Source organism: Nerophis lumbriciformis, linkage group LG19, assembly GCF_033978685.3.
Source record: "Nerophis lumbriciformis linkage group LG19, RoL_Nlum_v2.1, whole genome shotgun sequence".
Classification (NCBI taxonomy): Eukaryota; Metazoa; Chordata; class Actinopteri; order Syngnathiformes; family Syngnathidae; genus Nerophis; species Nerophis lumbriciformis.
This window is the reverse complement of record NC_084566.2, coordinates 2345363-2359804: the sequence shown is the minus strand read 5'-3', so window position 1 is coordinate 2359804 and position 14442 is coordinate 2345363. Positions and strand designations below refer to the sequence as shown.

Genomic DNA, 14442 nt, shown 5'->3' with positions numbered 1-14442 from the left:
TAACATAATATTGTGAGAGTTCAGTTCATAGTGGATCGAACATAATAGTGTGAGAGTCCATAGTGGATCTAGCATAATATTGTGAGAGTCCAGATTGCCAGATGGAAAAGCGTGATTCATCACTCCAGAGAACGCGTCTCCCCTGCTCTAGAGTCCAGTGGCGACGTGCTTTACACCACTGCATCCCACCCTTTGCATTGGACTTGGTGATGTATGGCTTAGATGCAGCTGCTTGGCCATGGAAACCCATTCCATGAAGCTCTCTGCGTACTGTACGTGGGCTAATTGGAAGTTCACATGAACTTTGGAGCTCTGTAGCAACCTGACTGTGCAGAAAGTCTTTGCACTATTCGCTTCAGCATCCGCAGACCCCTCTCTGTCAGTTCACGTGGCCTACTACTTCGTGGCTGAGTTGCTGTTGTTCCCAAACTCTTCCATTTTCTTATAATAAAGCCCACAGTTGACTTTGGAATATTTAGGAGCGAGGAAATTTCACGACTGGATTTGTTGCACAGGTGGTATCCTATGACAGTTCCACGCTGGAAATCACTGAGAGCGGCCCATTCTTTCACAAATGTTTGTAGAAACAGTCTCCATGCCTAAGTGCTTGTTTTATACACCTGTGGCCGGACCAAGTGATTAGGACACCTGATTCTCATCATTTGGATGGGTGGCCAAATACTTTTGGCAATATAGTGTAGATGTGTGCATTACGTTGAATGTGCGTCGTTTCTTGTCCAACTCCACGCCTTTTAAAGTACAGAAATGCTGAAAATGACTGAAATGATTAAGTGGAGTGGCTCAAGAAAAAGCATATTAAGATCCTGAAGTAAGTCACCGGACATCAAGCCAAAAGAAAATATGTGGATAGAGCAGTGGCGGGCCCTGCATTCACCACCTTGGCCGTCAGTGATGTCTTACTTAGTCCAACTTCAATAAATACCTCTCAAAATTAAAATCATTTATGTCGCCACAAGACCACGGCTTGAAAAATATTATACAGAAACACACTTGCGCACTGCTGGGCATTGGATCACCTCGATTTGTCACTAGTGTACAAAACAGGCTATTTTTTGGTACATTTAAAAATCAATAAACCCGCATCGGACGCGGTACTGTCAAAACAAAAATAATTGTAAAAAACATATTGAATGTGAAAAAATATATTTGAACTCACAATTGGTAACGGCCATTTGATGCCACATAAGCCAGTGGAAGTGGAAGCCAAACCATTTCACCGCCAGGACAGCTTAACTAGTTTCCGGGGTCGGCCGACCTCGTCTCACAAGATCTAGTTTCTCTTTAAATATCCTTCTTTAAAATGGCCTTGCAAATATATATCTGCCACCTAATCAACCTTTTACATTTTATGGGTTTTTTGTTTTGTTTACATCCAGTCCCTCTTTGAACCATTGATATTCTGAACTGTAATGTCTCTGTAAGGGGGTTATCTTCCAGAAGCAGCACTGTTAATAAAAAACCCAAAACCAGTGAAGTTGGCACGTTGTGTAAATGGTAAATAAAAACAGAATACAATGATTTGCAAATCCTTTTCAACGTATATTCAATTGAATAGACTGCAAAGACAAGATACTTAATGTCCATCCATCCATCCATCCATCTTCTTCCGCTTATCCGAGGTCGGGTCGCGGGGGCAGCAGCCTAAGCAGGGAAGCCCAGACTTCCCTCTCCCCAGCCACTTCGTCCAGCTCTTCCTGTGGGACCCCGAGGCGTTCCCAGGCCAGCCGGGAGACATAGTCTTCCCAACGTGTCCTGGGTCTTCCCCGCGGCCTCCTACCGGTCGGACGTGCCCTAAACACCTCCCTAGGGAGGCGTTCGGGTGGCATCCTGACCAGATGCCCGAACCACCTCATCTGGCTCCTCTCGATGTGGAGGAGCAGCGGCTTTACTTTGAGCTCCTCCCGGATGGCAGAGCTTCTCACCCTATCTCTAAGGGAGAGCCCCGCCACCCGGCGGAGGAAACTCATTTCGGCCGCTTGTACCCGTGATCTTGTCCTTTCGGTCATAACCCAAAGCTCATGACCATAGGTGAGGATGGGAACGTAGATCGACCGGTAAATTGAGAGCTTTGCCTTCCGGCTTAGCTCCTTCTTCACCACAACGGATCGATACAGTGTCCGCATTACTGAAGACGCCGCACCGATCCGCCTGTCGATCTCACGATCCACTCTTCCCTCACTCGTGAACAAGACTCCGAGGTACTTGAACTCCTCCACTTGGGGCAAGATCTCCTCCCCAACCCGGAGATGGCACTCCACCCTTTTCCGGGCGAGAACCATGGACTCGGACTTGGAGGTGCTGATTCTCATCCCAGTCGCTTCACACTCAGCTGCGAACCGATCCAGTGAGAGCTGAAGATCCTGGCCAGATGAAGCCATCAGGGCCACATCATCTGCAAAAAGCAGAGACCTAATCCTGCAGCCACCAAACCAGATCCCCTCAACGCCATGACTGCGCCTAGAAATTCTGTCCATAAAAGTTATGAACAGAATCGGTGACAAAGGGCAGCCTTGGCGGAGTCCAACCCTCACTGGAAACGTGTCCGACTTACTACCGGCAATGCGGACCAAGCTCTGGCACTGATCATACAGGGAGCGGACTGCCACAATCAGACAGTCCGATACCCCGTATTCTCTGAGCACTCCCCACAGGACTTCCCGAGGGACACGGTCGAATGCCTTCTCCAAGTCCACAAAACACATGTAGACTGGTTGGGCAAACTCCCATGCACCCTCAAGGACCCTGCCGAGAGTATAGAGCTGGTCCACAGTTCCACGACCAGGACGAAAACCACACTGTTCCTCCTGAATCCGAGGTTCGACTATCCGGCGTAGCCTCCTCTCCAGTACACCTGAATAGACCTTACCGGGAAGGCTGAGGAGTGTGATCCCACGATAGTTAGAACACACCCTCCGGTTCCCCTTCTTAAAAAGAGGAACCACCACCCCGGTCTGCCAATCCAGTGGTACCGCCCCCGATGTCCACGCGATGCTGCAGAGTCTTGTCAACCAAGACAGCCCCACAGCATCCAGAGCCTTAAGGAACTCCGGGTGGATCTCATCTACCCCCGGGGCCTTGCCACCGAGGAGCTTTTTAACTACCTCAGCAACCTCAGCCCCAGAAATAGGAGAGCCCACCACAGATACCCCAGGCACTGCTTCCTCATAGGAAGACGTGTCGGTGGGATTGAGGAGGTCTTCGAAGTATTCCCTCCACCGATCCACAACATCCGCAGTCGAGGTCAGCAGAACACCATCCCCGCCATACACGGTGTTGATAGTGCACTGCTTTCCCTTCCTGAGGCGGCGGATGGTGGTCCAGAATTGCTTCGAAGCCGTCCGGAAGTCGTTTTCCATGGCCTCACCGAACTCCTCCCATGTCCGAGTTTTTGCCTCTGCGACCGCTGAAGCCGCACACCGCTTGGCCTGTCGGTACTTGTCCGCTGCCTCAGGAGTCCTATGAGCCAAAAGAACCCGATAGGACTCCTTCTTCAGCTTGACGGCATCCCTCACTGCCGGTGTCCACCAACGGGTTCTAGGATTACCGCCACGACAAGCACCAACTACCTTGCGGCCACAGCTCCAATCAGCCGCCTCGACAATAGAGGCGCGGAACATGGTTCATTCGGACTCAATGTCCAGCACCTCCCTCGTGACATGTTCAAAGTTCTTCCGGAGGTGGGAATTGAAACTCTCTCTGACAGGAGACTCTGCCAGACGTTCCCAGCAAACCCTCACAATGCGTTTGGGCCTGCCAGGTCTGTCCGGCATCCTCCCACACCATCGCAGCCAACTCACCACCAGGTGGTGATCGGTAGAAAGCTCCGCCCCTCTCTTCACCCGAGTGTCCAAAACATGAGGCCGCAAATCCGATGACACAACTACAAAGTCGATCATGGAACTGTGGCCTAGGGTGTCCTGGTGCCAAGTGCACATATGGACACCCTTATGTTTGAACATGGTGTTCGTTATGGACAATCTGTGACGGGCACAAAAGTCCAATAACATAACACCGCTCGGGTTCAGATCCGGGCAGCCATTCTTCCCAATCACGCCTCTCCAGGTTTCACTGTCGCTGCCAACATGAGCATTGAAGTCCCCCAGTAGAACGAGGGAATCACCCGGGGGAGCACTCTCAAGTACTCCCTCGAGTGAATCCAAAAAGGGTGGGTACTCTGAGCTGCGGTTTGGCGCGTAAGCGCAAACCACAGTCAGGACCCGTACCCCCACCCGAAGGCGGAGGGAAGCTACCCTCTCGTCCACCGGGTTGAACTCCAACGTACAGGCTCTGAGCCGGGGGGAAACAAGAATTGCCACCCCAGCCCGTCGCCTCTCACTGCCGGCAACGCCAGAGTGGAAGAGAGTCCAGCCCCTCTCGAGAGAACTGGTTCCAGAGCCCTTGCTGTGCGTCGAAGTGAGTCCGACTATATCTAGCCAGAACTTCTCCACCTCGCGCACTAGCTCAGGCTCCTTCCCCCCCAGCGAGGTGACGTTCCACGTCCCAAGAGCTAGCTTCTGGATCGGACCGCCAAGTGCCCTGCCCTCGGCTTCCGCCCAGCTCACATCGCACCCGACCTCTATGACCCCTACTATGGGTGGTGAGCCCATTGGAGGGGGGACCCACGTTGCCTCTTCGGGCTGTGCCCGGCCGGGCCCCATGGGGACAGGCCCGTCCACCAGGCGCTCGCCATCGTGCCCCACCTCCAGGCCTGGCTCCAGAGTGGGGCCCCAGTGACCCGCGTCCGGGCAAGGGAAATCTGGGTTCCTTGCTTGTTTTCTTCATAGAGGTCTTCGATACTTAATGTTCCAACTGAAAAACTTTTTGCAAATAATCATTAACTTAGAATTTAATGGCAGCAACACATTGCAAAAAAGTTGTCACAGGGGCATTTTTACCACTGTGTTACATGGCCTTTCCTTTTAACTGAAGAGACCAATTTTTGAAGCTTTTCAGGTGGAATTCTTTACCATTCTTGCTTGATGTACAGCTTAAATTGTTCAACAGTCCGGGGTCACTTTCCATCAGTCTATCTCAGATGAACTCGGGCCCAGGGAAGCCGGCGGCGTTTCTGGGTGTTGTTGATAAATGGCTTTTGCTTTGCATAGTAGAGTTTTAATTTGCACTTACAGATGTAGCGACCAACTGTAGTTACTGACAGTGGTTTTCTGAAGGGTTCCTGAGACCATGTGGTGATATCCTTTACACAATTATGTCGATTTTTGATGCAGTACCGCTTGAGGGATCAAAGGTCACGGGCATTCAATGTTAATTACGCTTACATGCAGTGATTTCTCCAGATTCTCTGGACCTTTTGATGATATTACGGACCATAGATGGTGAAATCCCTAAATTCCTTGCAATAGCTAGATGAGAAATATTGTTCTTAAACAATTTGCTCAGGCATTTCATGGAAGCTGCTTTTATACCCAATCATGGCACCCACCTGTTCCCAATTAGCCTGTTCACCTGTGGGATGTTCCAAATAAGTGTTTAATGAGCATTCCTCCACTTTCTCAGTCTTTTTTGCCACTTGTGCCAGCTTTTTTGAAACATGTTGCAGGATTCAAATTCCAAATGAGCTAATATTTGCAAACAATTAAGTTTTCAGTTTGAACGTTAAATATCTTGTCTTTGCAGTCTATTCAATTGAATATAGGTTAAAAGGATTTACAAATCATTGTATTCTGTTTTTATTTACCATTCACACAACGTGCCAACTTCACTGGTTTTGGGCTTTGTACAGTTATATATACCGTACACATTCTAAGTAGTAGTATTTTATTCTCAAACATGCTTACAAAGTTAGAAGTCAAAATATCAAAAATCGGATTAGATGATAAAAATAAAAATAAACACCATATTTGGTACAGAAAGAAAAACGTTTATTGATGTTTGTTGTATACAAGTCAACACTTACAAACATCTTAAAAACAGCACACCGTACATACAAAGTGTAGTAACTAATTATTGGGTCATATTTTCCAAAAATCATCAATATTCCCCTGCTGGTTTATTCTTTAAAAGGCACACTTATCAAAAACAAGCCCATTAGCATCAAATCCACCCATGTTGGTTTCTTACTGCATTACAATCCCAATGATATCTTTTTGCACGCAGTGTGAAAAATTTAGTGACACACCACCCTACACAAAAAGTGAAACACACAAATGCAAAAACAGTAATGTAAATCTTCTTAAAGCGTGTATGAAAGTCTAAATAGAAAATAATCAAATTTAGAAAAAAAACAATGGAGGACATAGTTGAGTAAATTCTCAGTGAAATCCCAGACGCACACACAAACATAACGTTTCATTCTTGCAAAAGTTATTGCCATCCTCGCTACTTTACTACTTTGTTGCCTCCTCGTTGGCCTCCTGTGTGAGGATGATGTGTTTTTGGCCGTGTCAACTTTGTTCTGTTGTTGTTGGTCTTGTGATTAGCCATAGCAGATTGCGGTCAACAGGAGGCGCTGTCACGGGACTTTTGCAACATGACACAATTCCAAATAACATTTACTGATACAGTAAAAAACAAAAAATAACTACTGTTTACTATCATCTACTCTATCAAAGTGCATTATTGGGGCTCTCAGTTACACACAATAAAAACACAATACGCAACAATGAAAAGATACATTTAAATATAAGACAAACTGAAATAAGTTCACAGCAATGTCTTGCCTATCAACACTATTGTAAAAACGTTTACTGACCTTAAACCACACCGTTCACTGTACGCCATTTACAACTATTGGGATGGGCATAATAATTAGTTAACTGTGTGAATTTGATTGTTGATTAATCCTGTCTTGAAGTGTTTCATCCAAAACAGAGCGCAGTACTGACTGTAACCATCAGGGGCGCTGTTGATTCAGTCTCAATTCATTCTAACACCATGATGGGAAGTTGAGCTCCACCCACAAAAACCTCCACTAAGGTCTTCGTTTTTGGAAAGGAAACAAGAGTTCAGAACATTTAGGAAAATATTTTTGGGATCCTAAAAAACTTTTTGATATTCTTAAATACAAATAAAACTTAAATTAAACCTCAATTACAAATATTACTTGTGAAAAATAGCCCAATTATTTTTATTTTTAAATTAAAACTTACCCAATTTCTTGCCCCTCCCTTCTTTTTTCGGAAATTTTTGGATTAAAAAAACCCCTCAAATTTAAACTTAATTAAATTTATTATTTGATAAAAAATAACCCAATTAATTTATATTGTAAATTTAAAAAATACCTAATTTCTTGCCCATCCCTTCTTCTTTCAGATATTTTGTTGGATCAAAAAAATGTATTCAAAACTAAATTAAACTTATATCTTAGAAAAATAACCCAATTAATTGATATTCTATATTTAAAACATGCCTGGTTTCTTGCCCCTCCTTTCTTGTTTCGGATATTTTTGGATTAAAAAAGACAACATTAAAACTCAATAAAAAAATATTTTTTAAATATAACCCAATTAGTTTATATTCTGTATTTAAAACATACCTAATTGCTTGCCCATCCATTCTTAGCACTGCTTCCCACATTGCCGTGTTGAGCTAGTAAACCCATAAACCCACATGGAGGTATCCACGGTTACCCCGAGTTATGTTTTTAAATGCAAGTGCCCGTGTCAAAAGGTGCCAGCCTTAGGGAAGTGTTAACAGGAAGTGGCCTAATTCATCCAAACGTACGTTACACTAACAGAACAATTATACTGTATTTACAGGCTCACAAACACAAATGATCTTATTAAATGTAATAAAACAACCCTCATACCCAGCTACACTATGAAACAATGACTAGATCTACTAAGTGTACATACCTAATACAACCGTGGAAAAACACATACCGGTACCTTCATTAAAAAATACCAGTAACAATGAGCTTAATATGAATGATAATGCTGAAAAATATCTTAAGTAGCAAAAGAGAAAGGAATATCTAAAAAGGGAAGAAGGAGTGTTAACAACGGCTATCGTCTGTGACTTTTTTCTCTCTCACATTAACAGAACGATATTTCCACATTGTTGATCTTTTTTTCTACTTTTCATAATTATGCATGTCAGCGTGGACTGCAAACAGAACAGTTGTTGTCCTATTTACACAATTGGTTTTTACTCTTCAGTGTTAAAAAAAACTTCTCATTATAAATATTATTAATAATAAGTGTCTGTCTACCCTTTACTTTTGTTGCAGTGTATTTGTATTGCATTTTCATTTAATTGTGATTACTTTGTATTTATTGCATCAAATCATTATTTTTGTTCATCAGCCATTATTAAGTATCAAAAATATATTTTTCAAAAAATTTCAAAAATAAGATGACTTTCACTTTTTTTTAATTAAGATTTTTGATGTGTGTTTTCATTCAAATTTCACACTATATTGACATAAAAAAAAGAAAAAAGGTTTGAATTGTATCGACATATGTATCCAGGCCAAAAGTTTGGACACACCTTCTCATTCAATGCGTTTTCTTTATTTTCATGACTATTTACATTGTAGATTGTCACATCAAAACTATGAATGAACACATGTGGAGTTATGTACTAAAAATAAAGGTGAAACAACTGAAAACATGTTTTATATTCTAGTTCCTTCAAAATAGCCACCCTTTACTCTGTTTACTGCTTTGCACACCCTTGGCATTCTCTCGATGAGCTAACTCCTTCAAGACTGTTGGAAAAATACCTCTTGAAGCTCATCGAGAGAATGCCAAGAGTGTGCAAAGCAGTAATCAGAACAAAGGGTGGCTATTTTGAAGAAACTAGAATATAAAACATGCACCTGGGGATAGGTTGATTGGCAACACTAAAATTGGCCCTAGTGTGTGAATGTGAGTGTGAATGTTGTCTGTCTATCTGTGTTGGCCCTGTGAAGAGATGGCGACTTGTCCAGGATGTACCCCGCCTTCCGCCCGAATGCAGCTGAGATGAGCTCCAGCACCCCCCGCGACCCCGAAAGGGACACGCGGTAGAAAAATGGATGGATGGATAGAATATAAAACATGTTTTCAGTTATTTCACCTTTTTTGTTAAGTACATAATTCCACGTGTTCATTCATAGTTTTGATGCCTTCAGTGACAATCTACAATGTAAATAGTCATGAAAATAAAGAAAACGCATTGAATGAGAAGGTGTGTCCAAACTTTTGGCCTGTACTGTATTTTATTGTATTTGTTATTGTTAAGGTTGCATACTTTCAATAGCTTTGCTCAATATTCTAATGATGTTAATGTATCGGTTTTCTTAAACATTGGAGTTGATTGTTCCTGTAGAGCGATGTCAATTAGTGGGGTTATGAACAAACGTTACTCTTCAACATAAAGACGACAACTGTAGAAAAAAACAAGGGTGCAAACAATAAACTTGACTTTTCTTTGGACTTTTCTGAGGCTATTAATGTGAACATTATGATGCCATTCTGGCCACTAATATGATTACATACAGAGCGACTTTAATAGCTAAAGGTTCATAGCAGCGCAATGCTACATGAGACTGTGAGGAAATAAATTAAGTGAATGATGTGCGTGTGATGTGATGAAGTGTAAGTGTGTTTTATGGTCATGGCCTATGGTACTTGTCATTGAAGCGATGGATGGTTACACAGCCATGGTAGGAGATGCATCGCGGCATTGCTGCCACTCCTGTGATGATGCCCGTTGCCGGGTCGTAACATATGATGGTGTCCGTCGCTTCGCCATTTTCGCCCCGGCCGCCAAGGATGAAGATCTTACCGTTACAAACTGACATGCCGCAGCTCTCCTACAAACAGAAAAAAAAACATCAATTGGCTTCAATATACAAATTCTGCGTACATGTAATGTTTGGCAAACTACCTGTTTGGCGAACGTGTGCACCACACGCATCCAGTAATCCTCCGCCGGGTCGTAGCAGAATACGGACTTGGTGAGACCCCCGCACACGTAGATGAGATTGTTGAGAGAAACGGCGGTGATGCAGCGCCTGGCGATTGGGATGTTGGCTCGTAACAACCAAGTGTCCGACTCTGGATCGTAGCATTGGACCTGGGGCGTAAAGTCGATTGATGCCAATGTCAGATGAAGACAGTCAGCAAATATAAGACAATCCTGAACATAACACCACACATATTGACCAGTATCCATTAAGACAAATGCAAGTTCCTTTTTCCGATCATGTTTTAGTCTATTTTAGGCTCTTGTGGTGGAAGTGTCAAAAAATGTAATGTGGATTGAGATTTTTATATATATATATATATATATATATATATATATATATATATATATCATATATATATCATATATCGTCCAGCTCCTCCCCCGGGAGGAGCTGGACGAAGTGGCTGGGGAGAGGGAAGTCTGGGCTTCCCTGCTTAAGCTGCTGCCCCCGCGACCCGACCTCGGATAAGCGGAAGAAGATGGATGGATGGATATATATATATATATATATATATATATACATACATATATACCGTACACATATACATATATATATATATATATACAAACCCCGTTTCCATATGAGTTGGGAAATTGTGTTAGATGTAAATACAAATGGAATACAATGATTTGCAAATCCTTTTCAACCCATATTCAATTGAATGCACTACAAAGACAAGATATTTGATGTTCAAATTCATAAACGTTATTTTTTTTTTGCAAATAATAATTAACTTAGAATTTCATGGCTGCAACACGTGCCAAAGTAGTTGGGAAAGGGCATGTTCACCACTGTGTTACATCACCTTTTCTTTTAACAACACTCAATAAACGATTGGGAACTGAGGAAACTAATTGTTGAAGCTTTGAAAGTGGAACTCTTTCCCATTCTTGTTTTATGTAGAGCTTCAGTCGTTCAACAGTCCGGGGTCTCCGCTGTCGTATTTTACGCTTCATAATGCGCCACACATTTTCGATGGGATAGAGGTCTGGACTGCAGGCGGGCCAGGAAAGTACCCGCACTCTTTTTTTAATGAAGCCATGCCGTTGTAACACGTGCTGAATGTGGCTTGGCATTATCTTGCTGAAATAAGCAGGGGCGTCAATGAAAAAGACGGCGCTTAGATGGCAGCATATGTTGTTCCAAAACCTGAATGTACCTTTCAGCATTAATGGTGCCTTCACAGATGTGTAAGTTACCCATGCCTTGGGCACTAATGCACCCCCATACCATCACAGATGATGGCTTTTGAACTTTGCGTCGATAACAGTCTGGATGGTTCGCTTCCCCTTTGGTCCAGATGACACGATGTTGAATATTTCCAAAAACAATTTGAAATGTGGACTCGTCAGACCACAGAACACTTTTCCACTTTGCATGAGTCCATCTTAGATGATCTCGGGCCCAGAGAAGCCGGTGGCGTTTCTGGATGTTGTTGATAAATGGCTTTCGCTTTGCATAGTAGAGCTTTAACTTGCACTTACAGATGTAGCGACAAACTGTATTTAGTGACAGTGGTTTTCTGAAGTGTTCCTGAGCCCATGTGGTGATATCCTTTAGAGATTGATGTCGGTTTTTGATACAGTGCTGTCTAAGGGATCGAAGGTCACGGTCATTCAATGTTGGTTTCCCGCCATGCCGCTTACGTGGAGTGATTTCTCCAGATTCTCTGAACCTTTTGATGATATTATGGACCGTAGATGTTGAAATCCCTAAATTTCTTGCAATTGCACTTTTTGAAACGTTGTTCTTAAACTGTTTGACTATTTGCTCATGCAGTTGTGGACAAAGGGGTGTACCTCGCCCCATCCTTTCTTGTGAAAGACTGAGCATTTTTTGGGAAGCTGTTTTTATACCCAATCATGGCACCCACCTGTTCCCAATTAGCCTGCACACCTGTGGGATGTTCCAAATAAGTGTTTGATGAGCATTCCTCAACTTTATCAGTATTTATTGCCACCTTTCCCAACTTCTTTGTCACGTGTTGCTGGCATCAAATTCTAAAGTTAATGATTATTTGCAAAAAAAAAAAAAGTTTATCAGTTTGAACATCAAATATGTTGTCTTTGTAGCATATTCAACTGAATATGGGTTGAAAAGAATTTGCAAATCATTGTATTCCGTTTATATTTACATATAACACAATTTCTCAACTCATATGGAAACGGGGTTTGTATATACACATACATACATATATATATATATATATATATATATATATACGTATATATATATATATGTATGTATATATATATATATATATATATATATATACACACACACATATATATATATATATATATATACACACACACACATATCTATATATATATATACACACACACACATATATCTATATATATATATATATATATATATATATATATATATATATATATATATTTAACATTTGTTATTAAATTTTTTTATAGTTTATTTTTTTATTTTTTTTTAAACAAAGCTTTGTATTATTATTGGCTGATATAAAAAAAATGTTTTCTTATTTTGTTGCTTGCTGTTTTCTCAATGTTTGCTGGTGTTTTTTTTAAATTTTTTTAATGTGCCTAGGGCCAATGACAAACGACTACAGATGGCCCCTGAGCCACACTTTGGGCACCCCAGCTGTAGTAGTTAACTGTTTATGGCCATTATAGTCTTAGTAATGTGGTGTATTTGTTCCCCTTATTGTCACATATGGGACACGGGTCAGCTTATGTCAGCGCTACATATAAAAAAAATCAGCTGTTCACCTGGCGGGTTTTTCGTGTTTCATTAAGAGGGAACGGGGAAGTCCTTCTCCAGCTGCTGCCCTGTTTTATCATGTATTACTGCCTCTGCACATGTCTATGTTTACTTTTGTATGCACGATAAATCAACACAAAATCCCTACTTTGGAGCAATGTTCACAGACTCTAGTATTTGGCTTGTTAGTAACTTATTAGTAAATGAGTACCGTATTTTTCGGACTATAAGTCGCAGTTTTTTTCATAGTTTGGCCGGGCTCCAGTGCGACTTACATATGTTTTTTTCCTTCTTTATTATGCATTTTCGGCAGGTGCGACTTATACTCCGAAAAATACGGTAGATATTGGATGCTAGAAAATGTCCGATACGTTGCAACAACCAGCCTTAATGCATTGTTGCAGCTCGAGGATTTTTGTGCATGTCATGCCATGCCCATTTGCGAGACGAGCGGGTGAAGTGCGCGCCGTGCTCTGGGGGAGTGGCCGCGGTGTCGAGAGCCGCTGGATGTGCGGCTAAAGAGAGAGAGGCGAGGTGTGCGGGCGTGTTCAGGGGTTAAAATGCGTGCCAGTTGGCGGATCTGTTGGTCACTCTCCAGGTGGGGGTGTCACTGACGTCAGATTAATAAACATATTTTTTCTACTATTTTTGCGATCGACCGGTAGGGTCTCAAAGATCGACTGGTGGATGGCAATCGCCGGGTTGGCGACCCCTACTGTAAGAGGGTATGTGGTTTAAGGCTTGTGCTAGTTTGCATAACCTTAAAGGTTTCAACTGAGGCTGCTGGTGGGAAAGATAAGGCAAAAAGTTAAGTTTCCTGGTTTGTTTTGTTCCAATTATAAAGCAGAACTAGAACTTTTTTATTACGGTTTCATTAAAGTCCAGTATTTAGTGTTTTTATCACTATGTCTTTGATGTATTCTGTTGACGGCAGGGCTGTTCAACTGGCGGCTCGGGGGTCAAACCTGACCTGGCAATGACACAATTTCCCGAGTTCAGTTCAAAACTTGTGACGCAAATATTTTTGTAGCAAATCCCTAAAAACACTGAAGTGCTCCTGTTGTATAGAGGAACTTGGATCACTGTAAACCAGATCTGGGCAAATATTTTGACTCGGGGGCCACATTGAGAAAAAAAATGTGTCTGGGGGACCAATGTGGATGGATGTGTGTACAAATGATATATACCGTACACATTTAGCTGTAAAAATCTGCTGTACAGTATGTGTGTTTGGGTGCCTTTTTTTCAGGAACACTAATACCAAAAGTCACAATGTCCGATGGAATTCAAAAAAAGTTATGACAGACCACCTCAAAAAACGGAATTAAATTTTACAGTTTTTTACTGAATGGGACACCCAAAATGTACATTAAAATAAAGAAAGGGGGATTTTCAATATTAATTTTGAACAATAAAAGACTGAATATTAACAACATATGAACATCGCTCCTCTTTTACAAGGGATTTACAATATTTACTATGCACAATAAAACACTGAATATTAACAACATATGAACATCGCTCCACTTTTACGTGGGATTTACAATATTAACTATGAACAATAAAACACTGAATATTAACAACATATGAACTCTTTTACTTCTCAGACCAGCTCCTCGATAGTTGTGTATCTTTTACAATCAAGCAATACACAACAAAAATACAACAAGCAAACAAGGGTAGTAAACACCTACAATATGATACATTATCACTTTTATACAGACACTTGTTGTAAAAATATGCTTCCGCATCTGTTTCTGACACAT

General features: G+C 42.0%; 1 protein-coding gene across 1 annotated transcript in view; it reads right to left on the bottom strand.

Moving 5' to 3' along the window:
• Positions 1 to 7187: 7187 nt before the first annotated feature.
• Positions 7188 to 14442, bottom strand: part of klhl24a (kelch-like family member 24a) — a 49692-nt gene continuing 42437 nt past the window's right edge. Inside the window, exons 7-8 of the mRNA XM_061979721.2 lie at positions 9853 to 10041; positions 7188 to 9778 (exon numbers count right to left, since the gene is read on the bottom strand). Coding sequence (XP_061835705.1) covers positions 9578 to 9778; positions 9853 to 10041 — 390 coding nt within the window. The 3' untranslated portion in view covers positions 7188 to 9577. The remainder of the gene's footprint in view (positions 9779 to 9852; positions 10042 to 14442) is intronic.